The following is a 26,510-nucleotide window of genomic DNA, read 5'->3' on the forward strand; positions in this document are numbered from 1 at the left end:
AACCTGAGGTATTCATCAAGGGGAAAGTACAATGCACAGACCAGCACAGGTCAGCACAACGTGGCATTCAAGGGAAGCCTCACAATGTCTGCAATTACACTGTTCCAGCAAAAAACACAAAAACCAAGCTTTTTATTTAATATCATTAAACCATTAGACCTAGAAATGATTTTACAGGGGGGTCAAGAACCAGAGCACAGGCCCCGAGTGTTTTTGTCCAGGTTTTATGTTGGACATAACTATCAGTTCAGCTTGGTAACCATATTAGATATTTGCTTGCTCTTTGACAGATACTATTGCTCAATAATATTCAATGGTAGGGACAACAATGTTTTCAATAATACAAAGATAAATGAAGAATCCTTTGGGGATGAACTCCCCAAAAGCAAAAGCTGTAATATCAAATGGCATAGCACTGATTAGCCACACATCACAGTATTAGAGATTATGTATTACAGTTTTTTGCCTGATAAAGTTCTCAGAATTTCTCAAACTGGAACAAAATCACCACCAAAAATGACTACCTGAATGCACAATTATGAACTGTTGATGCCCACACGTCACGGAAGTGTTTGCATTGTTGGCAGCCATGTCATTGTTTTCAGATTTCACATTTTTGCTCAAAAGTGGTGGTACAGTGGTATGACTGGTAGATTCCATGTGACTTTGCAGTGCTTGTCACATTATATTGGATGCAATCCAAAACACCCCAAAACTTCACAAGTCTTCACAAGGCTGATTTACACCTAATTTTCACAATTCTGATCCATGTACTGCCTTCTATCTGAAGTTCAAATTAGTGCGCTACTTCTGACAAAATGACAGCTATGAGCTACTTTTGAGCATTTACATACAACTGCAAATAAGACTACTGTTTTCTCCCATCAAAACTATAACTTAAACACTACAATATGATGAACCATTAGTAGATATCATACTATACCCTAATCACACTTAATGTTGACAACATGTTCATCTACATTTGTTTGCTGTAAACACACCCTCCTTTTCAAAAAGTAATGCAGTATGGTTGAAATGTGATTAAATTGGTTAAGTTATTGAGTCTAACTATTGTGGGACTAAAAGTTCAAATTCTACCCCTGGCCAAGTCATAGTTTTTAATTAAGTCATATTAGACGAGAATAGAAATATCAGACATCTGTCTCCCAGTGAAATAAATCTCAAAAACAAAATTAGAATTATTTTCTCCAACACTCTAAGAGCTCTGTAGCAATTTGGCCAAGAATTACTAACTACCAGACCCCCTGTCAAACAGAGTGATCTGTCTCATTACCCTGAGCATAACAAGATTAAAAATGTGTCAAGTTACCATGAGTGACCAGGAGGACCGCGCGCTGCCGTGTCTCTGGCTCTCTCAGCTAAGGGTGCACACACACACACACTCAGCTTCTTTCAGAAAGGGAATACAGTGGGAGTAGCCTATTCTCACTCCAGCCTGGCTGGCAGGATGCATGATTAAGGAAGCTGTCTCTAGCTAACTAGCACTGGAAAGTTAAGTTCTTCTTCAGCAGATGAGTTTGGAGAAGCCTGAAGGGCAATGCGTCAGTCAGTGTTGTGAGGGTGTGATTACTGCTCCTTCCAGCTGACGCTGCAGCTTGTTACAGCCAGGCCCTCATCCATGACAGGCCCGCTTTGATTTCCTTCTTCCGCTCCTCAGAACAGGGAAACATTCCCTCTTCATCAAGTTGAGGAAAGCATAAAACTTGTATCTTTTTGTCCTTCCACCACCTCGCCTAATCTCAGTTTGATCAACATAGATGTTCCTTTTAGTTTTATTTCATATTTCATACACATCAGAATGACAACACTGAGTTTTGCAATTGTGCTTTGTCTTTTAATTTACTTTAGTCTTCTTTAATCAAAATTAATTAATGAGAGTACAGTTATTGGAATAGTTATGTTTTCATCAAACCTGTGGATGCCTTACAAATTAAACCACCTTAACAGCCATTTTGAAGCATCAGAATTGAGTGCTGCCCTGAAATTTGAGGTATAACCATTAAACATTGCCTTCTCTATCTCAGATTGCCTTCTCCCTGTCTGAGTCTGATGCTAGTTTCCTTGGGACAGTTTATCACAACACTCCAAATTCTCTTTTGAACATGGTGGCGGTTGGAATTAAGCAGCAAAGACATTTAAGTGTTCATGACTAACTATTCATTTCCAATCAAGATAATGGATTAGTACTTTAAAATTTAACATCTACTATAAATTTAAGATAATGATCGGAATCTCTCATGTCATAGTTCTACATGGTGATCCCATTGCAAGACTGAAGGGTAGATTATAATGAACCACAGACAAGTGTGGAATGTCGGTACTTGCTTGTATTAAGATTTAAAGAGAGGTCAGAGATACATATGGAGAGTATCTGCACAACAAGTCTCCCAGCTGCCACAAACAAGGCTTGTACAAGCTATTTCTGCTCTATTTCTTTGCCTAAACTCACTGCTGTAATTTTATTTCTTTGGTTTTTCGTCTCCTTATCTTTCTACTTCGGCTGTTTTTTTTCCCCTCATTATTTTGCTTCATTTGCTTGTCTTATGTGTGCTTTAAATAAATCTTTTAAGTTTCCTGACTCCAGGCAACTGTTTCTCTAGCCTTGTGCTGCTGCACCATCTCATACTATCTCACACTATTCGAATAAGTCACACTCAGGTATCATTTGATAATTGATTTGTCTGTTGTGCCAGTGCCCTGCCTGCCTGTCATGTCTCACACTGCCACATAATTACTACCTCATCATCATTGTGTCTGGACCCATTTTGACCAGCGAGTGTCTGACTGGGTCATATACTGTATGTTGCATTGGTGTGCTGCAATAGAAGACAAAGTATCTGTCTGTTCTGACATGGGCATTGTATTGTGCTTCCCCTTGTGTGGTGGGCATTCTGGCACTACAGCTGTCATTATATAGTGCAGCAATTGTTGTAGTGGGCATAACACTATGGTATGGCTCACCGCTGGTGCAGGTTTAGGCTGAAAACAACTAGTTCCTCACAAAAAATACCAATATTGGCAGTGAAGGCCTCAAGCTGCTACTTCAAACAAAATAATAATCCTGAAGGACCGGGAGCATAAGTAGACTGTGGTTGTCAGGCCAAGTAGAGGAAATTGAAAGACATTTCAAACCCTGGACATCGATCTATAAAGAGCACAGTGTCTGTGGGAAGCGCCGTTATCATTCTACAAACTCCCCAACCAAAATGAGGACGAGAGAGGGTGGCTTAGGGCTTAACACTTTCATAAAAGCATGTATGTGTGCCCCTTCAATCTCTCTCCTGAAAACATATGGAACCAAACCCAGTTTTGGGTCATACTGTTGGAAACCCCCCAACAAGAAACCTACTTAAGAAGTCAGGAAGCAGAGGCCTTTTCAGGACAGTTAGTAGCTGAAGTGAATTGTCATGCTTTTTTGCTTTTCCAAGATAAATACCATTAGATAAATACAGTATGATATAATGATTTTTATTTCCAAGGAAGCTACATGTCAGGCACGTAATGTTTGTCCAGCAAGTTACCTCATTGATAGCACTTTTAGGTAAAAAGCACTGGCCAAGACCTTCTGGCAGTGTGCATTAATTATAATATTTCAGAACTTTTGTCATTCCTAATTTACTCCCTATCTCCACTGGTAGAGAGCTGATTTAACATGGCATAGTATGTGACTTCTGGCCACTGTCTCAAATCATTCTCCGAGTCTGATAGCTTTAATAGATGAGGAAACCCTCACAAATTCACAGCCCTCGTACTTTTGATATGGAACCATATGTATCCATCAAGTTTTCAATGAATTTACTTTTCTATGACAAGTTCATCGCTGCCATGCTGCAAACTGCAGCATAAAGGACACATAAGGTTTTAAAAGTCAGTATTATGCATCTGGCACATATCATATTGCAAGGCGGTGGTAGTTTATACAGCTGATACCATCTGAGATGTCTTGATTTGCCTCAAAAGAAAAGTGCGAATGAGCTGAAGTTCTACAAAGGGTGTACTTTGCATAGTACTTTGAGGTGAGAGGACATGCAGACATTTCCAGCAGGTATGGCAAGCTCATTAATAATGGTTTGTTTAGCTGATAATAACCCAGCCCTATTGTCAGGGATAGCAAGTGAGGGGATATTAAACAGGTTAATCTGTACCACATCTGATGAATAATAATCTCTCCTGTATGTCTCTGCATATTTATCACACTCCTCAAATTTTGTTTCTGAGCACACACAGAAGGCACTGCATTACCAATGCAGACAAACCCTTTCCCTTGGAAATCACCTTTCTCCCCATTCTCCCATCCCTTGCTAATTTCAATTTGAATTTTATCTCCTCTCATTCACTTGTAACATCTTTTTATCTCCTCTTTTTTAGCTTCAAACTGCATTATAATAAATGTGTGGGGAAAAAAAAAATACCACAGATCACTGATTTTCTACTGAACTAGAACAAATTGATTCTTGACAGCCAGACAAAAGCAGGAAGGGACAATGTAGCCTAGGTGAGCACTAAAGAAGACAAGGGAAAAGAAGTGCATCTTGGATTTCCAGAATTGAATATGAACTTGGTTTGTATAATAACTGATTAAATTCTTCCAAGGCCTGGACAAAAAAAGCTTTTACTCTGACACCAACATACCATTACAGTCAGACATTACAAATGCCCTGGCCTCCCATTTTATTGCAAGGTCATCATAAAGTGCAGTGTAAGATGACTTTCCAAACAATTAAACATGGAATTCAAGTATTTTTCATCGCCTGCTAGCATATTACAGTAAAACTATATAACAAAAGGCCTTTCAAAGCATATCTGCTCATTTTATATACAGTTAAAAGAGGATCTTTTCATACAAATGGCTGGCCCGAGGTGCTTGGCAGTAATGGCAAGTAATCATGTGAAACGGGCGTGCAGTAATGAAGATATTCAACTACTTAATCTATCCTGGGATTACACAGTCTTCTGCCATACTGAACTCTCTAGGCCTGCAGAGCAGATAATAAATAACATTTCATAAAAGAAGATAACCATTCCAGGGGGTACATTTTAACATGACAATCAGAACAGGGAGCATCAGGGCCCATTTTAAAGTAAACTGCACAATTCTCCCCTAACCCCTGAGATGCAGTGCTTGATGGGCACAACATTCCTGCAATACTGTTTTTTCCTCCCTCGCCACTAACAAGGCAGTTGATATAAATCAAAGGAATAAATTGGAGAACTATTCCATCTCTTTGATGTACAGCAAGTTACACTTGCACACAACATGTTGCAGCCCAGGAAGAAAGTTCGGCATGAGAAAAACGCATTCAAAGGAAGTGTAGGCAGAGGTGAACTCTCACAAATACAAATTACAGATATCTCTACATGGCCACAGATGGGATGGAGACCAATCACCGATGCTTGTGTGAACTGCGATGGACTGCAGGTCCAGTTAATTAACAACCAAGGGGCCGCAGTCTCTCGCCTCCCACTCAAATCCTCTCCAATTTACTACTGAGATTTTAATTATTGATAATGGCTCCATCAAATAGGTCAGGCTCAGCTAACATGTCATCCTTCTTTTAACAACGTGTAGACCAGCTGACCCCTTTCTTACACCACCAAGCCCTGGGGGAACAGAGGCACAGAACGAAAGAAAGACGAGGAGGAAAAGAGATACATAAGGGAGTGAAGGAGGGAGGAGAAAAGGTAGAGAAAAGTGTAGATGAAGATAATTAAAACCCAGAAGAAGACAGAAGAGACAGATCCGAGGCAGATGCAGGAGGGTGGTTTGTGAGCACTGCGGGAGTCATGGCGAGAGAACAGAGTGGAACATTTGTACTGCCCTAATCTTAGATCAATGAGAAACAATCGTTAACCCCGTGAGAGAGCGGATAGCACCAGTAAACAGTGATTCCATTTCATTATCCATGCCACTGGCTTCTGCAAATTCATGATGCAAGTGAATGCCTCTGCTTATAGCCTCCACATTCTATGTGCACCTTCACGTGTAACACATTATTTGAAGGGGGGGACGGGGACGGGACAAAGGGTGCACTCCACAGTAAAGGCCTCGATGAAAATCTAACAGGAACTCGGTAATGTTTGCCACTTGACTTGTTGTGCAGAGCAGCCTGTGGCGAAAAGTCCTTGCCTTTCGCGTCGCCTCCATTTGTCTTCTCAGCAAATTCAGTCTCCTTGAAGGAGGAGGGATGTGTTCAGCGTTAGGATTTATTCTAATGAGAGACGGCGGGGTTGCCGGCGATGGAGCCCGCGGGGTGCGCGCGCTGTGGACGCGGCGTGTAGCGGACACGGCCCGGGGACCGGCCTTCCCTCTGCACTGAGTCAGATGTCGCCCCGAGGCCTTCCTGGCCCCGCGCCAGTGCTGCCGCTCGCCTGCACAGCTGCTCCAGGTCCTCGCAGCCCAGAGTCACACTCCACATTACACTTACATCATTAGCATCCATTTCATTTCCTCAGCGTATCTGGATGTCTTCTTGATATGCCCTTCTGGACTGTGGCCTTTCCAGTATTATATTATTATTGGTAATTCTGGACATTCACTGGTAATTCTGTAATTATTGGCAATAGTGCATATAATGGGAACACTTTTTACGAGCCTATTTGAATGTTCTGATCTTTTGAAATGATGAATTACTGGCAGTTTTCCCACCATTTTTTTGCGCTTTAGAGCTTCTCCTCATCCTATCAGTCTTGCTTCTCCAACCTTGGTAGACAAAATTAATCCAAAATCATATCAAAGATGTTGCTTCGAGTATTATTCAGATACATTTCACTCAAAGCAGAAGTGATCCTCATAGCTAATAATTAGTCTGCATTGGGATTGGCATAAAGACAGGATTCATCTTCTGTCCCGGCAGGGTTCATTAGATACACACTGCTACATTCAGTATTATCGCTTGCGTTATGCAGCACTAAATGATTTACTAAATATGTAAGTAGTGCAGGTCAGTTGTATAGGGGACATGTGCTCAGAAAGAATTGTGTAGAATTGACTGGTTGCTTTCTCACGACTGTACATGACTGTACATTTTTGCAACTAAAAACACAGGGTCTGGAAAGGAAGGTAAAAGGTGAACAGATCTGAAAGACAAAGGCTGGAATCTGCTTGTGCTCATTGAACCAGGGAAAATAAGTGTGGGAGTAAACAGAGACAGGTTACAAGGGGGTGAATACCCAAGACACAAAGCTCTGGAGGTGCAGAGGTTACACTGCCACCTGTTGTCAAAAAATATACATGGGCCATGTCTCCCTGTGAAAACATACATCTGTCAAGGATTGTGCGGGAGGGAATGACATGCTGCTGAGGGGAGGATGGCGATTCCTTCAATATCAGTAATCCTTTCAAATTCATACGAACATGCACATAGCCTACATGCAATAAATGCATATCTTTTTCAATCAGGGCAACCGAAATTGAACTGCCACCACACATCCATCCACAGTGATGAGGATGCGGTCAGCGTTACAGTCATCATAGACAAACAGTGGAGATCAAGCTTCACATAAGGTCATGGTGGAGCTCTTCTGGGTTAAGCAAGTTTGTCACATTACTTATTTAACTTTTTCTTCTGGAAAGGAACTGCATTATTAGATAGATATATATATATAGATATAGATATATAGATAAAAAAATCAGTAACTACACTCATACATACATACAAGACATACACCCAATGTTTAATAATAAGGTTTAGGCTAAAAATTCTATCTTTGTGGCATACTGCCTCCAGCTAGTGACATGGTGATAATCTCTTGGCAACCTTTACACACCTAATTCAAGTTACAAGGTGTATAAAGGAACTTGATAGCCTTGTCAAAAATAGAGACATCAATGGGCAATTCTTCACTAACATGTACGCCTGTGGTGATGTATTTGAGTTTTCGTAGAAATTGCCATCAGATTAGCAATGCAACATCTAAAGTGGGAATCAACAAGGGAAGCTAGAAACCATTTGAGGGTGAACGTGTTGAAAAATATCATGGCAGACTTTATATTCCAGAGGACATGCAACAAGGGAAACCTTTAATACTGTTAAAAAATAGCCATACTAACAAAGTAAATAGTACAACTAAAAATTGTTGTTTAAATGAGCCCAAATGGTGAGCTCAGATACAGATTACAACCTTTACCCAGAGCTCTTTCGGATACATTTCCTCTCCTGTTCAAACACCAGCCAATGACTCATTAGTCAAGCAGGTTATGGTAAGACTTCCGCTGTCTTTGACAGCCGCTCCAACAGTGCCTCTGGTGATTTTATACTGCAGGTCACATGCATGAATTCAAAAAGGCAAAACAGAATGCAGAATAATTCAAACCATTCTTTTTTGAAAGGAGGAGGGAAATCACTTTGTCAGGGTTTAAACCAGAAAGTCTCTAGGGTGAAATGAAGAAAAGTCTGCCTATATGGGAGTGCTGTACGGGCTGACAAGAGAGTACCACACAAGTCATGACGGTATGGCACGTCAATACAGAAGAACCATTTCTGCATCCACAAGGTTCTCAGAACCTGTCCTCCTGCTGAATACATGTGCCAGTGAAATACCTTTTAATCTAATTGAGCAATAAAGTGTTTGATGCTATTTCTATGTGCTGCTCTTTTTTCCATGTATGGTTTTGGCTTTGAGCCCTAGGCTTGTTCTGACACTTCTTGGAACTTACATACATACAAATCAAGAAGGATCTATTAACATGGGAACACTGCAAAGCTCATTTCTGCACATTATCTTTCTGAGCAATTTTCCTTTCCAAATCTAACTACATTGATTCATATTCTAAAGGGGGTCTCTCAGGCATTCTGCAAAACCAAGCTGAAAGATCCATTTTAAGAGGTGCTTTAAGTTTTACACGGTGCAAAATAATTGGAAGAAAATCGATTTATAGAGGAAACAGCATTTTCAATTTTCTTCATAATAAATGTCTTGATAGCAAGATAGCATTTACCACAAGTCTTACTCATCCAGCATCTTGCTTATTCTTATTCATCAAAGAGGCTGGAGCAAAGCCAAACAACCCAATGATATTCTGCATTTAAATTTAATTACAGCAATCAAAACTATAAGAATTTAATCTAATTAACTACACTAACAAATTTCATAGTTTTTAAATATACTGTATGCACTTTATTTTAAGCTGTAAAAGAAACAGAAAACTAATTTAAACAAATAATTCAAATTTGTGGTGAATTAAAAGAAACCAGGCTTTAAAAAAATAAATGACATATGACACAAAGCCTACAAGGTTTCTGGAATTTTTTTCTGCAGGTTTTCTGGAGTTTTTGGAAAACAGTTTGTCCCGTGGGAGGGGGTGGGGGGGGTGGAACAAACTTTCAAAGTGATTTCTCAAAACGTAACAATAAACAATAATCATACATCATAATCAATAATCAAACAATAAACATATATAGTTTTACTGATTACTCCATAGCGTACTCCATAGCATACTCCATAGCATAACCCTGGCTGGTAAACAGTACTATATCCCAGACTCAGGTCAGTTCCACTCCATCTGCCAGTCAGTAACGACAGGCAAATCCACGTAATTCAGGTAATTTAAAGAACGTTGCAAAAGAGAAGCAAGCAGTGCGCCGTAAGTGGCAGTGATACAAAAGAATGGTAGCCTGAGTATAACTGTTGAGTGGAATCCAGGACCATGTCCATCACTGATGATTGCACTACCTCTACAGCACCACATTCAACTCAGTGTCTAAAGCAAGAGCACAATAATTACCATCGTCATAAACGCCATAATGTTCCTTTTCTTCCTGGTAAAATTACACTGAAAATAATCAAGAGGGGGAAAAAGAAAAACAGACTACTATCACCCATGTTGAGACAGGGAGTGTGCAGTAGTGTGCGGATGTCCCGTGATACAGAGCAGGGATCAGAGGAACAGAATCTCACCGTCAACACCTTGCAGGGACACCTGCCATGCCTGACTGCAGTCATTTTATGAAGAGGGAGTGACACATGCAGCTGTTCCTGTAATTGCACCAACAACGGGGCGGAGTTGGGGGGGGGGGGGGATGACTTTGACCCAATGACAAAACCTAGGATGATAAGAATAATGTTTACCACATACGCATTTAGCGTCTCATCTCGACTGTGCATATTCTCTCTCCTCTCGATGCAGAATATTCATAAGATGACTCACAATTGATCAGTGTAAGCACTCAGCCGCTTAAATCATTGGTTAACATATTCATTTATAACATTCATTAAAACGCTTTCTGCCTCTCTGGGTCCTCCTGTTCCCCTGCTGGTTTCAGTTATGTGCTCCTGAGTGTAACGGCTGAATTTCTAAGCAGGCGGCAGAGCGGGCACCGGGTGTGTGGGGGCTTGTTCTCACGAGGACCCCAGGGGGCCCACCCTCACGGGCCGGATCATGGATGGAGGCACCTGTTGAGGTGTGGGATGTTTCTGTTGGCTGAAAAATACAAACAGCCTGAGGCAACTAGTGCAGGCAGACAGTTCTCAGCACTGTCTTCAAGGAGCAGAGGCACGTCAGCCAACTCACACGGCCCAAACCATCTCACCCTTCCTCCAGACCAAAGCGAAGCAACCTCAGGTAATTGAAAACAACAGCAACAGGGGAGATATTAAAATGCTGTTTAACAAGCAGGTGTTGATTAAAATGTTCATTAACACCGCGCAGTGCAGGTGATTGAATGTGTCATCCCTATATGGCAGACCACCTGGCCCTACCTGCGCAGAGCCCAGCACTCTCTCACACCTCGCCTCTCACGTAAACACACAACTTCTGTTTAATACCAGCTCAGCCCTAAACCTGCTGGGAGCTTATATTAGCTAGAGTAAACACAATAAACCTGATTCACCACGCATGGATGAGCATACCACGACCCTTTTTCCAAAGCCTTGAGAAGCAGTACAGTACAGAATGCCATGTCTATCAGAGCTGAACTGGCAAGGAGGGATAAATATTCGATTATGTGTAATGAATTTGTAACATGCATTTATTCATGTCGTTCACGCAGCTTGATGAAAAATATTCTTAATTCTCTCATTAAGCATGGCTGCCAGAGGAGAGGCAATGCTATTTTTTATGTTTATTCATTTTTAAACGGCACCACAATCTACTTATAAACTTAGATAAATTTTGTCTGCCAAGATATTTATAAATGGACATTTTTATTCTCATGAAATGACCTACATACCAATAAAATCAACCAGGGGTCAAACACTGCAGAATTCCCTTGGAAAATTCAAGCAAGAGACTGCCTTTCTATTCGCAGCACAACATTGTGGCGGGGGGGAGAAAAGACATGAATCTGACTTTCAGGAGAACTGGCTCAAAAGGTAGCTTTTGTTGTCAAAAAGCATCCGCAATCAACTTTCACACCCGGCGTAACCGTCACCTCCAGAGGCAGCCTGGGTCACGCTCACGTCACATCACTCGTCACAGAAAAATCAGATGAGGAGCTCTGCGTCACATGATGCTGAGGTCAGATCAGATCCTGCCCTCTGGTCTGAATCCAGCAAGACAGTTTGCTTTGTTTCATTCTGCCGAGTGGCTTTGTGTCACGCTTTAAAAATGGCTTTTAAACGGTAACTAAACCCAGTTACATGGACACCTGCAACACATTGATAACTTACCCAGTGATACAGCATAGTAAACTTTGTGGCGATCCCTCATGGTCACAGGCCGTGATGTGTATTTGCACACATACTCATCACATGCTAAAGTAACCCAGCAACACCTCAGGAGAATGGAGCACTTGTTTTGCTTTAGCATGCTGCACACCTGCTGTGCACACTGCACTGTCCCGTGCACACTGTCGCTCACTGGCACACATAACTGCAGGCTCCCCCCTGCTTGGCTCACGTGTATCTTTTATATGCTCTGCTGGTCTGAGTCGTTCCATGTGGAATTTCGCTTCTCAGAATTTTGCAGTGTACAAGCCTTATGCTTACAACTCTAGTCTTGGGTGTATGTGACAGGAGTGCTGAAGCGCATTGCAGCTTGGTTGCACACTGACATATCATCACATTCAGTCTTTTGGAGTTATATTCACAGGAGGGAATCTTTGGCTGGTCGATTCTCTCATATTTGTTTCACTTACTGAAACCAAGTTTCCCAATTACAAAAAGTCAACAAACTGACTGATCACATGATTGGTTGGCTGTTGATGAAACATTAAAGAAATAGGGGCGAGTACAATGTCAGCACCATTTCAGACCAATTATTTTATTAAATATAAAGTAACACAAAAAAAACTGTCTTATATTTCGTATAAAATCATGAAAAGTATGGAACCTTGAAGCGCTTCACTCTGGATCTCACTGGCTGATCTGTTCTTTGGGGAGTTGCCAAGTTCCACCAATATCCCACAATGCTAATTAAAGTCGGGCACCCAGCAGGCCTCCTGCCACACAGGTCCAAGGTGCTCTGCCTCCTTCGAACCAACTGATCTAAACACTGACCACTCTGCTGGGATCCGCAGCAGACACTGGGATCACAAGAATAGTCTTTTGGGTTCACACTAGCCAAAAGTAACCAAACAGATGGAAGTTCGACTACACTGAACACCACCAGGAAACAGGGAGGACAGAACTGCCTCTTGCATTTTTCTTTCTTCCATTTAGCTGTGTGAACAGTTTGATTACCATATTTGAGTTATAAATCATATGAGGAACTAGCGGTTATCAAAAGAACTCAGAACTTGATTCAAAGCGAAATTATTCAGAAATTTCAGTATTCATGAAGTATCAAGGTGATACAAATGTCATAGCCCTTATATAAATAAAAAAAAATTTCAAAAGATTAATGAATCAGGGCCAATGCATTCAACTGAATAACCTTGTGAGAAAATATAACTAATATTTTAGGTGACATTTTTACATCTGTCTGTCTGCAGTACCATACAAAGTTTTTGTGTTTCACCATGTTATATGTTTATTGATTCAAGCACAGTTATTCCAAAATGACTACCGGTAATCTTCGAGCTTATCTTCAATACAAATCACCGCAGACAGAAACAATTTTGCTTATCTCATGTCTTCACACACACTCCTTTAAAAAAAACAGCGTTTAACCATTTTGTGACAAATCATACTTGTTTCCATCCTTACACTTTCCTGAAACAATAAATGAGGTATGTACAATACTGCCACCTCAAGTAAGGGTTAACAACTAGTGTCAATCCAGCAGGGTGTGCCAAATACATAATGCAATCAACCTTCCACAGTCCTCCTTAAACTTGCATTTTCATCACACAATAAATAATAGGAACAATAAATCTATTTCTCAGACACTGCTAAACGCATATAAGCAAAGAACAGCCTTCAGTCAGAGAAACAAGCTACTATACAAATGAACCACTATGACTTGTTCACGGCAGTTTACTCTGTCACCCTGATCAGCTTTCCTTGGCACCCACTGCTTGCCTCATGTAAACCCCAGAGGGCTCCCAAACCCAGGCCTCCAGATCTCAATGTTCTGCTCAGCAAACACAACCTTGCAGGAACAAGAACATTAGTTCTGTGTTACTTGGAAAGATGTCATTTATCATGGAGGAAATTGGGGGGGGGGGGGTTACTACTTCTTATCAGGCTCAGGGTTAACACACTCCCCAGGAAATGACATCGCTTATTCTTAATTACTGACAACTGGGAAATTACTGCAACTCAGGGCCTGCTTTGGCTGTTGAGACGATATCCCCTGAATGACAGAGTGCTCTGTCATGCTCGGTCAGCCTTTTGGCTGCCATTATTGTTGCTTTTTTGTTTTACTTTCTCCATGCAGTGCAGGTTACAACAGTCCATTGAGAGGAGGGTGACAAGAGCTAAGTACAAAATCTCCCAAAATCTATATCATGTTATGACTGCGTCATACCGGAAATACAATACATAAGACAGCCGTAAGCAGCCGGCAAAAACTACAAATCCTGATGACGCCAGAAAGAAACTTTCTACAACTAATTAACACTTTTCCGCCCAAAATTGTTCCAAACATGTCAGGGTGTCATCTCAAACCAATGAGCAACAGTAATTGCATCTGGAGCATGATGTGATCGGAGAAGTTTGGAAATGGCATTCAATGATCTGTAAACATTCTGACAGGGTGCAACGATTTCCAAAATCAAACCTTTTTGTGTGGGAGCAGATCAATTTCCTGTGGTTACGCCCCCCTTTTCAACTGCAACTCAAAATCAAAGTCAGGTGCAGCAAAGCACATCATTAACCAGACACATCAGGAAGAAGGAAAAAAAAAAACATTTTCAGGAATTAATGTGTCCTTCCTCTGTATGCGCAAATTTAAAAAAAAAAGTGGAAAAAACTGAATGATCACCACATTGGGAAATCTACATCAAGCCCCTTTTGTACTGCGCCTCTGTCGCTCCTTGAAAGGCCCAGTGGTGTGGGTAATTCATAAGGATGGTGTGCAAACAGGCTTTATTAGTAGTTGCTTGAGGTTCTCAATTTTTCTACCCATCTGGGATTTTGTTCTAATAAATTAGCATCGGCAGCAGCAATAAAGATTTTAATGATACAGTTACTGCAAAAAAAAAAAAAAAAAATGAAAGAGTAGCAACTGTGATGTTCTTAAAATGAGGTGCATACTTGCCCAATCTACCAAAGCATGAAGTGAATGAATGCGCCAATTTGCCTATCCCACAAATCACAAGGGGTGGCATGTATCTATGCAAGCACACAGGTGAACGTTATACCTTGCAGGTGTGTTCGTTGTCTGTGAAATGACAAGCATCATTTTACACATTTTTTGTGAAGCAGCTATTGTACCTGTAGGTCCACAAACGTTCGCATGTTTTTGTTCTTGTACTGGCCCTGTGAGTTTACCCTCTGAAGCCCTTTTTCAGGGTCACGCTCATGCTAACCTGAACCGCTAATGCAAGGTGTGTAATTCATACCTTTTCCAGTTTCATTGCATTTCATCACATCCACATGCGTTCATGTCTTCTTCTCAACCTCTGTGCAATATGTGAGATTATCAAAAAATAGATACCCTACATCAAGATAAATTATTGCGAATGCATTCAGTTGCTGTTTCTGCAATGTGACAAGAAAATGTCGTTTCTTCTAAAAAAAAAATCATTATTTGTTTGGTGGGCTTTAATGTTAAGAAAACTCAGCATCTAAAGGTTAGGGTGCTAAAAAGGCTAAGAAAGTAATTCCTCTGTCACTGACAATCACAGTTTCCATGCACACGGCTATGAATTTGACATTAATTAAAATGCTGCACTACTGGATTTCCACAGGGACCTCAGTGCAATTAAAACAAAGACAAAGGTGCCTTGTTCCCGCCAGGCACTGGTCCTAGCATCAGTCCCTTCTCTGAGCCTGAGGCACTGACAGACCATGCCTTGGAGAGGAAGGACCACTGCCCAGAGCCAAGAGGCTAAGCTGATAACCACATTACAACTTAATCGCAGAAAGGGCAGGATCACAAAAGCAACAGACTAGAAATACATTTCTTTTAATAAAATGTAATTAATTTTTTTCCCCCCACAAATCTGCCTTGTTGCTTTGTTTGCCTTTGATTAAGCAACCTTATCAGAGCAGCCTTTAAGTAGCATGTTTTCTTTCTCTGGCAACACACAGTAGAGAAATGGGGGGACTTTTTTTCCATAAATGCATAAATTGACTGAGTAAGAAAATTGCATATGACATATCAGCATGCTCCAAACCCAGCAAATTAACTCTCTCAACAATCCTGCCATGATGGAGCCCAGCAGCCGCGCTGCTGAACATGCTGCCGCATCGCTGGGGTGATCACTTTTGCACTTTTGCGTACACGGACTGTAAGGACTGTAAGAGGAAGCAGGCACCGCACAGGTGCTCTGAGGATGCCACGCCCCCGCGGGCTCTGACGGACGCGAGCGGTGCAGCGCTGCTCACCGTCATTGATCTGCCCGCCCTCTCTCTTCAGCATCTGGACGGCTCCCACATACTTCTTCAGCTGGACTTTCAACACTTCGTTCTCTCTGCAAGACAAAACGGCAGGCTGTCAGAGAGAGGCACCTAGGCTGGACGGACAAGAGCTGCAGACCGCAGACCGCTGACAAACGCAGAGAGCGTCTGATGTTCTAGAACACGCTAACAAGACATTCGCTATACTAATATTAGAGGATATATAATATATGAGACATATACGTAAAGAGCAAAAAATGAAATGCTTTACTGATCATGGACTTCCCAGCATGACTGTATCATGCTCTTTCACACATTTATTTGACATAGATACCAGATGGGCATACACTGCAAGATATTCCACATTATTTTGCACAGGTTAGACTAAATAACATCACATCTGCAATATGTAGTCAATCTGTCATTTTTATGCTTGATGTTTTCATCTTTATTTTCATTTTACTCCCTCTTCTGGGAAACATCTGTATGCTTAGCCACACTTCAAGCACTACTCCAACGAGTAAACATGCGTTATGACCCTCACAAGTTCAGATAACCCATGACATTAATAGGCCTTTGAGATGTCAAGAAAGATTTTGCTACATATTAAGTATTGCACACACAGCTGCAGTAGCTGTGAGGCTCTAAGCTCATGTCAAGATTTGGCTGATACGAATTATCACGAAATAAAAGAAATAATCTGATGTTCTGTTTCTGCAAAGTCACTGCATTCATAGATAGGAATTCAGGCACCAAATGGACAACAGTTAGATGTGTGGGCATACTGAATAGATTAATCGAACAGAGTGAGTCAGGAGTTTAAAAAAGGGTTGCTTTAAATAAACAGGCCCAGGGCCTCAGTTCATTTAATTAGAATGGCAACACTGTCTTCAAACTAATATCGACTGTGTTAATCTGCTACTGTACTTGCCAGCAACATGGGTAAATATGTTTACATACCTAATTACTCCACAAAGCTATCATACGGCTTGATGTGGGTGTGTGAAAAAAAACAGAGATCGCTAGAGGTGGCACTTGAATAAATCAATTAAATAAATACGTTTCTTCCATTTCTCTTGGCTGTTTTTTTTTTTCCTGTGCGAGATCCCAGGGGTGTAGCCTACGGAGGACTGCCTTAGCTGCGTGATGCATCCTCGGAGGGGCTTTAAACGTTTGATTTGAATTTGCCGGCAGAATTCATGAGCGACTATTCAGGCCGTCCCAAATTCCCCAGGTGCGGGAGGAGAACTCTGGGAGATTGATGAGACACACCTGAGCAGAGAAAACCCCCACGGCAGACACAACTTTTATTAGGTTCAATTAAAATGGCAGAGAGCTATCTGTAGCATCGTAATTAGTGACCGGGGATCCTCATGGGAGAACGCATCACACACACACACACACACACACACACACACACACACACACACACACACACACACACACACACACACAGAAAGCTCCCATTTTGCACATGTATTACAGTGCATTAAATGGGATGTGATAAGCAGGGCACGTTAGGTGTCCTGTGAGAATGAAAATGGCAGTTATATGGGCATCATGACTCAGATTAACTTTGATTGATTTCCTCAAACCCACCCTGAAGCATGAGTATTCTCAGTGACTATGCACACAATCCCCTTGCGATGAAAAACAAATAAAAACCAAACTGCTTCTTGTGTAAAACAAACCCCTGGAATTGAATCTGGTTTTACAGGCTAATAAGATGCCAGGTCCATCACACAACAGCCAGACTGCAGCACTGCAGCACTTACACAAGTCTAAGCCTGCAGCCCGTATGGGTCTTCAGACTGAATAGTTTGTTTTGTTCTCCGTGAGGCACAGGGCACAACCACAACCCCCACCCCAATGCAAGCCATGTCAGTCCACATAACAAACATTTTGGGATACCTTATATCGAGATCACTCTGAAAATGACAGCAAGGTCCTGATTTCACTGCATTAATATTGAATTATGAACTTAAAGTGATGCATTTCCCAATTCCTAACTTCATGCGCAGCCCCACATATCCCCCATATTTTTTTTTTTTTTACGATACAAACTTATTTACTACAAGAAAAGGGCTTAGAGGTGAGAACGAGAAAAACAGTGAGCAAAAGCAGCGAAGTAAAACAAAAATATTTTTCCTCATTTGGGATTGTTGTTTGTGTTCTTTATCATTTTAATTTGCCTCACAGGTTCACTGGATGTACTGTAACACTGTCACACAGTGTGTGCCACAATACTGAATATTTACAGTGTGCTTGTAATTTCTTACAATCAAGGCTTAAGTTTACCCAATAGGAAATACTGGAAAATGCCATTACAATTTATAGCATTTATAGTAATGTAGCTACAGCGGATGATTAAATGAAAGCTTTGCAAGGATAAGGTCAGTAAAACAGGACATTATGTCAGATGTAAATCAAACTTTATTCCTCTGGGGAGAGCCATTACAGGCAGCGAAGATGGCAAGCTGCACACAAGCAGGAACGTGTGATACTGACCATCTCAATGAAAATGGTTTTGTTATTTAGGTACATTTTTTTATTCAAGAATTTCTCTGTTTTTGCCTCCAGGGTTTTAGCCCCCAAGGTTAGGAATGCCAGACTTCACCAGGTGCATTTTGCAATTCCCTAAGATACTAGTCAGGATGAATTCGAGGTATGAAAGAAGAACAAGTCAGAAGGAAATTATAAAAAGAAATTACAGGATCCACTAATGCATTTTCCAATTTTCAGTTTTTCTTTACCCTGTACACCTCTTAATCTTAAAAGCATCTCCAGTATCAAATTTTGCCGTTAATTTGCTTTTTAATAAGTCACATGGCAATTATTTGCAGAGCAAATCATGCCCTAACACTCACACAGTGGTACTCTAAATTAATCCAACCTCACAGAAAAGGTGAGAAACTCATTTTTCAGAAAGAAAATTTGTTGAAAATTTAATTTCCCTACAAAGATGCTATCTACTTTATTGTACACGTGTACTTTTGCACATTTAAACATTTGTCCAGGGCTCTTCACAGCAAGACTGGAAGTAAAAGGCTCTCTCTCGCCTGGGTATACCATCCTTAGAAAGCATTTGTGTACACTAAACAAACTGGCAATTTCATGTTCCAATTAATTATTGGCTGCTGCCGAAAAAGTACAAGGCACACCAAGCCCTCTAAACAAAATAAGAAAAAATTAAAATATAGGATCATAATATTATCAACATCAAAAAACACTTGGTTTTCAAAACAATTAAAAGGGCACCCCCACACACTTCCTTAGGCAAACAAGCACTGAAATTTATGCGAGGAAAATGATCAAATATGTTCAGTCTTACAAGCAACAATGCCTACTGTAGGTATATCATTGAAGATACATTTTTTTTCATCACCACTCCATTTCTACCTTTCCTGGAAGCAAGGATAAATATAGGCATCCAACCCTATTATTGTCCTCTCTTCAATGAGATGAGCATCCCACCAGCTTTCTAAGGCACCTGTTGAAATCACCCTAAGTGCTGACAGCAAAGCAAGTGCTCCTCCCCACCCGCCACATTACCTGAACCTCGGATCCTGTGAGAGTGCTCCCTCCCATGATAATCCTTGTTTATAAAGTTTAAAAAGATGAAGTGTTTTAATGTTGCATTTTATCTCCACATATGGGTATTTCAGGATAAATATTCCTAAATATTCCTCCTTTGAGTAAAGGTGTGGGTGTGTGTGTCTATGGGTGGCAGGGGACCTATTAAAAGTAAAAAGTTATTATATTACTATAATAAAACAATCACAATTATAAATTCGGCACTGCTGAGCCAAAATTCAGACTGAGCAGGAAGAGAGCCAAAATTAAACTTATCTAGCTTCCCTTAACTGCAGAAAATTGTTGTTCAAAAAACTAGCGTTACACATGATCATGATATGGCTGAACTCATACAGGCAGCCACGGTAAATGAATAAGGGGAGGTCATTGTATATCCAGACATGGAGCAAAGACAAGAAACACTCTCAGCCACCACATTTACAGGGGTTAACTTCCACAATGGCCTGTGCACAGAGCTGCAGAGCAGTGTGTGTGTGTGTGTGTGTGTGTGTGTGTCTGTGCGCGCGCGTGCGTGCATGAGTGTGTGCTCGTGTACACGTGAGTGCGTGCATCTACTGTGCTTAAAAATCTCTGCTGCCCAACACGATTTGCCCTACATGAAACCACAGCTTCTGAGAAGCTGAAAGAGGAGTTTTCTCACTAAAAGCAGACAGTTCGAATGGATTCCCTAAATTTGAACCTCCCCCAGGCCTATTAGTCCAATTAGTGATATTGGATCTGGAGACAGAGACGCAAATTTTCTGGATGATAAACATAACTGCCCAGAGGCTAAAGCAGTCGTCAGTCTGGAGCATGACCTGGAGCCTTCAAGTGATCTTGAGGAACAAGGGCAGGTGTCCACTTGCAAAACTACCTAGAGAGAGACGATACATTATAGTTTACATTTACATTTATTTACATTTATTTATTTAGCAGACGCTTTTATCCAAAGCGACTTACAAAAGTGCATACAGTAGGTACAGCGACAGTACGGGGACAGGATGTGTACAGTTCCACAATGAGACAGTTCTCAGCTGAGAGCAAGGTCTGTTTGAGGACGCAGTACTATCAGATTTTTACAATTACAGCCTAAAGGGCAACTAGTTAAATTACAGGATTACTAGATTTCTCCTAGATACAAAGCCAGAACATTGTCACCCTATATGATGTTGTAATGCTGATAACATAATAACTACACATGACAGCAAATGCGTACTGACCACGGGTACATTACTTGCATAATAATGAGAAGACGCCTCTCTGTTCGTCAGACCAACTGCCAGTGTACCTCACAAACATCACACTATAGACCCAAACTGTGAAGGCCTCATTGGGGGTTTAAAAATGAGAAGCAAATATATCTACACATGTCCTTGCTGTTAGCCATATCTGGGGTAAAACTCATTCATATAAAAAGAAGAATACTCTGCATTCTCAATATTCACAAATGAAAACATTTGTGAATATTGTATGTGCAAATACCTCAAACATATAATCACCGCATTTGACAAGTCAAATGACCCCACTTATATATTATGCTTTAATGGTTTGATATTGTGACACTGTACAATTTCAGCACCCTCTCCCCTAAAAAATACAAATATGACATAAAATAAAGATGTTGGTCTGGATGACCAATCCAATACCAAAAACATGCTCTGGTCTCTGACCCAGCAAAATAGCACCTGATAAATTACAGGGCCAGAAATGCCATGATTGGTTCCTGCCCAACAGGGCCCCCAAATAGTGGAGACGCAAGCAAACTGACACTTCGCACCGTCTCTCCCTTACACTCCAATGACCCTGTCTATTGACCCCAGCTTGTTCATCTCTGCTAACGCAAATGTGTTTCCTTGCAGCTGTGCTCGTGTTGTTCTCTTGGGGTGGAAAAACAAGATGATACTTGCCATGCTAGAGCTGCTAACCCAGCCTGCCATCCATACCAATGAGTCCCAAAACCTGAAGCATCTCATTATATTCACTATATATACTTTGAGCCCTAATGCTTTTTGCTTTTGGCTCTTAGTTTGGAGTACTCACTGCAACATCATGAACTCATCTGCATCAGCAGACACTTCTCTGAAGGTACAAATCACTTTCCCAAACATTTACCCATAATCTCACTACTGGTGTTAAAATGAAAACATCATTTTTATGCAAGGCATTTTTGAAGAAAGACACCTCAGCTTGTATGAAACGGGAGTGTAGAGTGTACAGACTGTTCAGAACAAATTTCATGGGAACCACACCTGCCTGCTTTCTACTGTGTTTACTGAGTTTATGCATGAGAGTAACCTGGGGAAATCTGGTTTAAGGGAGGCTTGCAAAGGCAGGTGATCACATAGACACTGGACAAAATCCCATGAGCAAAAAAAGATTTAAAACTTTAATTCCAGCTAACAAAGAATCAATATAAAAACTGCAAAACAAGCAATAGGAAATGTAATGAAACCATTGACCACGATATGAAATAGAGATTCCTTGTCACATTTATTAGTCATGATTGTATTAGGGGAGTAAAATATAACTTCCTTTCCTTGTTTACATGTATTAAATATCATACATGTATAATGTCATAATATATAAAGAATGTGTGTGATATTCACGGAGCACTGTAAATAGTAATTCTAAGCATTGTGTAATTGTGGTTTACATGTCATATATAATTCCATTATACTTGATCATTCGCAGACTGTGTGCAGACTGTAAATGGCAATCATCAAACGCAGTTTGTGAATCATATCATATTTTAGGACACAGCAGATAATAAACAAGAAAGGCCATTGAACATCATCCTCCACAGGATCTATCTAGAGGAAAGTGCCTGTGGACACCGCGCTTTGTCTTCACAGCCCTCGTCTGCATCACTAGAGGCAAAAACAGGATCTGCCTTTGCACTGCCTTTTCTTCTGAGCCATTTCTCCGGGTTATCAATTTATCACATCTCTTTTTTTATAGCTGCTTTACAGCTTTACATCTCTGTCAGATGAGAACAATTGTCTCTGACTTCTCGCTCTCCACTGCTAAGTAACAACGCCTTAGAGAGAACAAACTTCCACAACTCTGTGCCCTGCCTCTTATCAGAAATAAGTCATTTATTTGCATCGGATTTCATCCAGATTCACGTAACTCTAAGACAACACCCCCCCCAAACTCACATGCAAACAGAAATCATGCTTTGAATCAAGTTTTGAAACGGCAGAGAATGCAAGCCCCACTAACAATGCATATGCATGTCAGTCAGGGTAAACTCTGCAAAACCAGAAAAGCCTTTACACACTCCACTGGACATGCTTTTTTGGTATGCTTTCTCCTCCTGACTACCTCCTCCCCCAAAATCCACCTCTGTTTTCCGATTGTGGATTCCTTCCAGGCCGTCTGTTTGAGATCTCGGGTCGTGCTGGGGGAGTGAAATTTTTAGCAGAGCTCTCTGCTCCAGAACGAGGATGGGCAGAAGGCTCTTGCTGGGTGCATCCCACATTGTGAGCAACGCAGACTTAGTTCTTTTGAATCAATGATGCCCACTGCGTGAGCTGAACTTGAAATTTCCTTGTCAAAAAACACAGCGAGTAGGGGCTTTTTTTTTCCTCCTCTCCTATATTGACTTTGCCAGCCTTAGTGAAAACACAAACTTGCTTGCTGGAAGCTTCTCTCTGGCTGTTTTAAAGGAATCGGAGGAAGAAAGCTGAATTATGGGTCACTCGCACCGATATGGAGGAGCACTGGCACAGACAGCTCTCAACTCCCCTGCCTGGCATGAATCCATCACTGTCCAGCATGAAAGCCCTGTCAGTGTCCGATAAACTCATTTCCTTTAGGCAGGGGGGGAAATTAGGGAAGAGCCCAGGAGCATGTGGAAAAAGCCCTAACACCATCACAGAGATATGCTGGCAAAGACAAGGGAGGCCAACTGAAGTCTGGAATCTACAAAAGTCTGTCAGTCTTCAGAGGGTTCATTTCATTGCCTTTAGTTGAGAACCTTACCAATTCATGTGTTAAGTTTTAATAATGATGTGTTAATGTCATTCTGATGCACATCTTCTAAGTTCTTCAGATCTCCGTTAGTGTTTTTGAAATCATTCAAAATGCCAAAATGATTTGCATGTCTGCACATTACACACACATGTGATCATATTTCATGGCTTTTTGCTCAACAGCACTTGTGATTTCCTTTTGTTATTGTTTAATTCCCAAAAATAGACTAACCATGTGGAACAACTTACTTGAAAAACAGCAGTCACATCCCCTGATAAGAGACAATCATGCATTCCTCACTGTACACGCAAAAAGGTTAGTGAGAGGTCTGTTTTGTGAGTCGGTTATCAAAGAGATTCCTCTCGTTTGCCGCTCTCTGCAGGTTTAGTAATGCTGTTGAGTCTATGCAAAATTATGGATGGCCAGGGAGCACCACGCTTTATGACGCAAGAACGAGGAGAGAGCTGAAGAGAGAGGAGTCTGGACCAGAGAGAAGAGGAGCCAGGGTAAGAAAAAGGAAGAGTCATGGCTAGAAAGAAGAAGGGCTATGGCCAGAGAGAGGAGGAGTCAGGGCCAGAGGGACAACCCCACCACTTAAACCTCTTACATTTCACATCCAGCTCTAGTACATGGAAAGGCCTTTGTCATAAAGGCACAAAGAAGTGCATTTATAAAGAATTGAATCCTTAATTTATGATAACAAACAGGCCTAGTTAAATATTTAACATAGCAGCTGATGTAAAACATTTGGGAGAACCAATAATAAAATTGTTTTTCCATGTTCTGCCATGCCTACTACAGGAAGAGCGCTGGAAGAGTCTTGCACCATCTCTCAGCATTTCACCTGCTTTTGTCTCCACTTCTGCTCTGATTCTCTTTCATATAGCCCATTCACAGCCACCAACATGAGAAGTGACAGGGATTAGGGAGCAAGCGGAGGGTAAGATCAGGGTAATTAACAACTTGGACATGGTGTGACCTTCAGGTGAAATTTGCCAGAAGATCAGTGGCAGGGTGCAGAAATGGTGTCATAAATCACCTGAGAAAGGAGGCACCACGCATTCAGGGCACTGATGCATTGTAAGGAGTTAGCAATGAACAGGCTTTATGGAGTTAGCACTGAACTGACTTCGGGGGTTAGCACCAAACAGGCTTCACGACTGTTAATACACTGCTCACTCTGACCATTTCTGGGATGCTGCATACTATCAATATAGGCTGCCACAATCTTCTTAGGACCACAAAAACATATTTCATTCAAAGATACATTTCATTATCAGTAGCATTATATTACCATCACTTAGAAGATGCTCCTATCCAGGTCTTTCACAAAGTGCATCAAATAAAGTGGCCTGATACTTAACTAGAACATTGGTGACTTTGACAATGGCGGTGCCCGTTTGAATCTTCCAGGTATAAGCTCCTTTGACAGCATTGGCAAATTGGGCATGATGCATGCTGCTCAAAGCCACATCAAGGTAACTGTGCTGTATTTATAGGAAACTGAGGCATATGAAGTCAGCTGGGAGCTTTATGAAAAGGTCACATCTAGTGCAATATTTCCACAAGAGATTAATGTCTTTGTGAAACTGAGGATTCATTAAAACAACTGAACCATGTACAAACAACACAACCCCCACCCAGATCTAAGTTCTCTTTGTTCTTTGCTTTGGCTGTCCTGCGTAAACAATAAAGGGTGTGGCTCGTACCGCCTCTTTGGCGCCACCTACCTGCCGAGGGCCTGTACTTTGGCAGTGTGTCTTTCCTCCAGCTCCCCAAGCCGCTTCTTCAGACTGTCCACTTCCTGCCGCAGTCCGGCCGAGTGCTCCATCTCTCCGTCCAGCAAGCTACGTAGGGACCTGACCAATAACAGCACAGCACATCACACTGCTGTCACTCTCACTGGCTACCAGGAAGCTCTAGCACTCCCAATCTGCATGATGGCTTCTCCCCTCTGCCTTATTACTAATCGTATTTAAACAGTTCCATCTGCACAGACACTTGCAGATCGCCTGGTTTTCACTGACAGCGCCTAAGCCATATATGTGGTTCCAGTACGACCCAATATGGAAGCCCGTACTTCAACTGATGGGAGTCCCACTTACTGTTCAAGTGCAGCTGTCCCCTGAACCTCTTTATGTTTACTTTTTTGGTACCACCTACACCCACTCATGTTGTTCGTAAACAAATGAGCAAGCACAGGAGGTAAAATGAGCATCTTCTAGCATGGATTATCAGTTATACACAAGCACATCCATTCCATCTCGCTAGCTGTAAGCCAGTGCTTTACAGAGAGGTCTTTACACAATGAAATACTACTGCTTGACTCTTTCTTGGGGGGCTGGGACACTACGATTCCTGGGACTGGCTAACATACTGTGAAACATGGACACAGACCACTGCAGATTCTACTCACATGTTCTGTTCCTCCAGCTCATCTTTTCTGTTCATCATGGCCACTATCGCCTGACGTAGTTCAACTGTGGGTGACAAATAATCAGTAAACAACACACCCAGTAACAAAAACGCACAAAAAAAAAGGACAGAACAAAGTCTCTCACTGTAGTGACAGATTTGGAAAGCAAATGTTTGGCCTGGAGTCAATCACGCTGTGGGTCCCATCAAGTGCTCTGTGTTCAGAGAGACAAAACTGCCACACTGCTCTCCTGTTCTCCTATTCCCAACAGCAAATGCCCAGCACATGGAAGCTTCTGGAACCACAACACCAACAGATTCACAGCCCCTGCACGATAAGCCATTTAACGTGAGGGTGACACTCAAAACATGTAAAGTGCTGCATCGTGTAAGGTGGGTTTGTGGTTGGACACAGGACAGGTCTGTACTGGTAAGTGCACCATATAAGGAGAAGGTAAAAACAGCCTGGTACTGAAAGACAGGAAACAGAGGGAGAAGCAAATTATCTGAGCCTGCAGAGTTCAGGCTAGGTGCAAGTATAAGAGAGAAGTAAATTATTCAGAAACAAGGCCCTCTCCTTCTAAAAAAATGATCCACGGGAACAATAAAATGAAGTACCCATTCTGATAAATTACAGCTTAAAA

The 26,510-nt window shown here is 41.5% G+C and overlaps 1 protein-coding gene across 1 annotated transcript in view; it reads right to left on the reverse strand.

Moving 5' to 3' along the window:
• Positions 1 to 26,510, reverse strand: part of snx29 (sorting nexin 29) — a 124,183-nt gene that overhangs the window by 78,527 nt on the left and 19,146 nt on the right. Inside the window, exons 12-14 of the mRNA XM_036534491.1 lie at positions 25,868 to 25,931; positions 25,182 to 25,310; positions 15,892 to 15,977 (exon numbers count right to left, since the gene is read on the reverse strand). Of these exons, the coding sequence (XP_036390384.1) occupies positions 15,892 to 15,977; positions 25,182 to 25,310; positions 25,868 to 25,931 (279 nt within the window). The remainder of the gene's footprint in view (positions 1 to 15,891; positions 15,978 to 25,181; positions 25,311 to 25,867; positions 25,932 to 26,510) is intronic.

The sequence above is a fragment of the Megalops cyprinoides genome, chromosome 1 (assembly GCF_013368585.1).
Source record: "Megalops cyprinoides isolate fMegCyp1 chromosome 1, fMegCyp1.pri, whole genome shotgun sequence".
NCBI lineage: Eukaryota > Metazoa > Chordata > Actinopteri > Elopiformes > Megalopidae > Megalops > Megalops cyprinoides.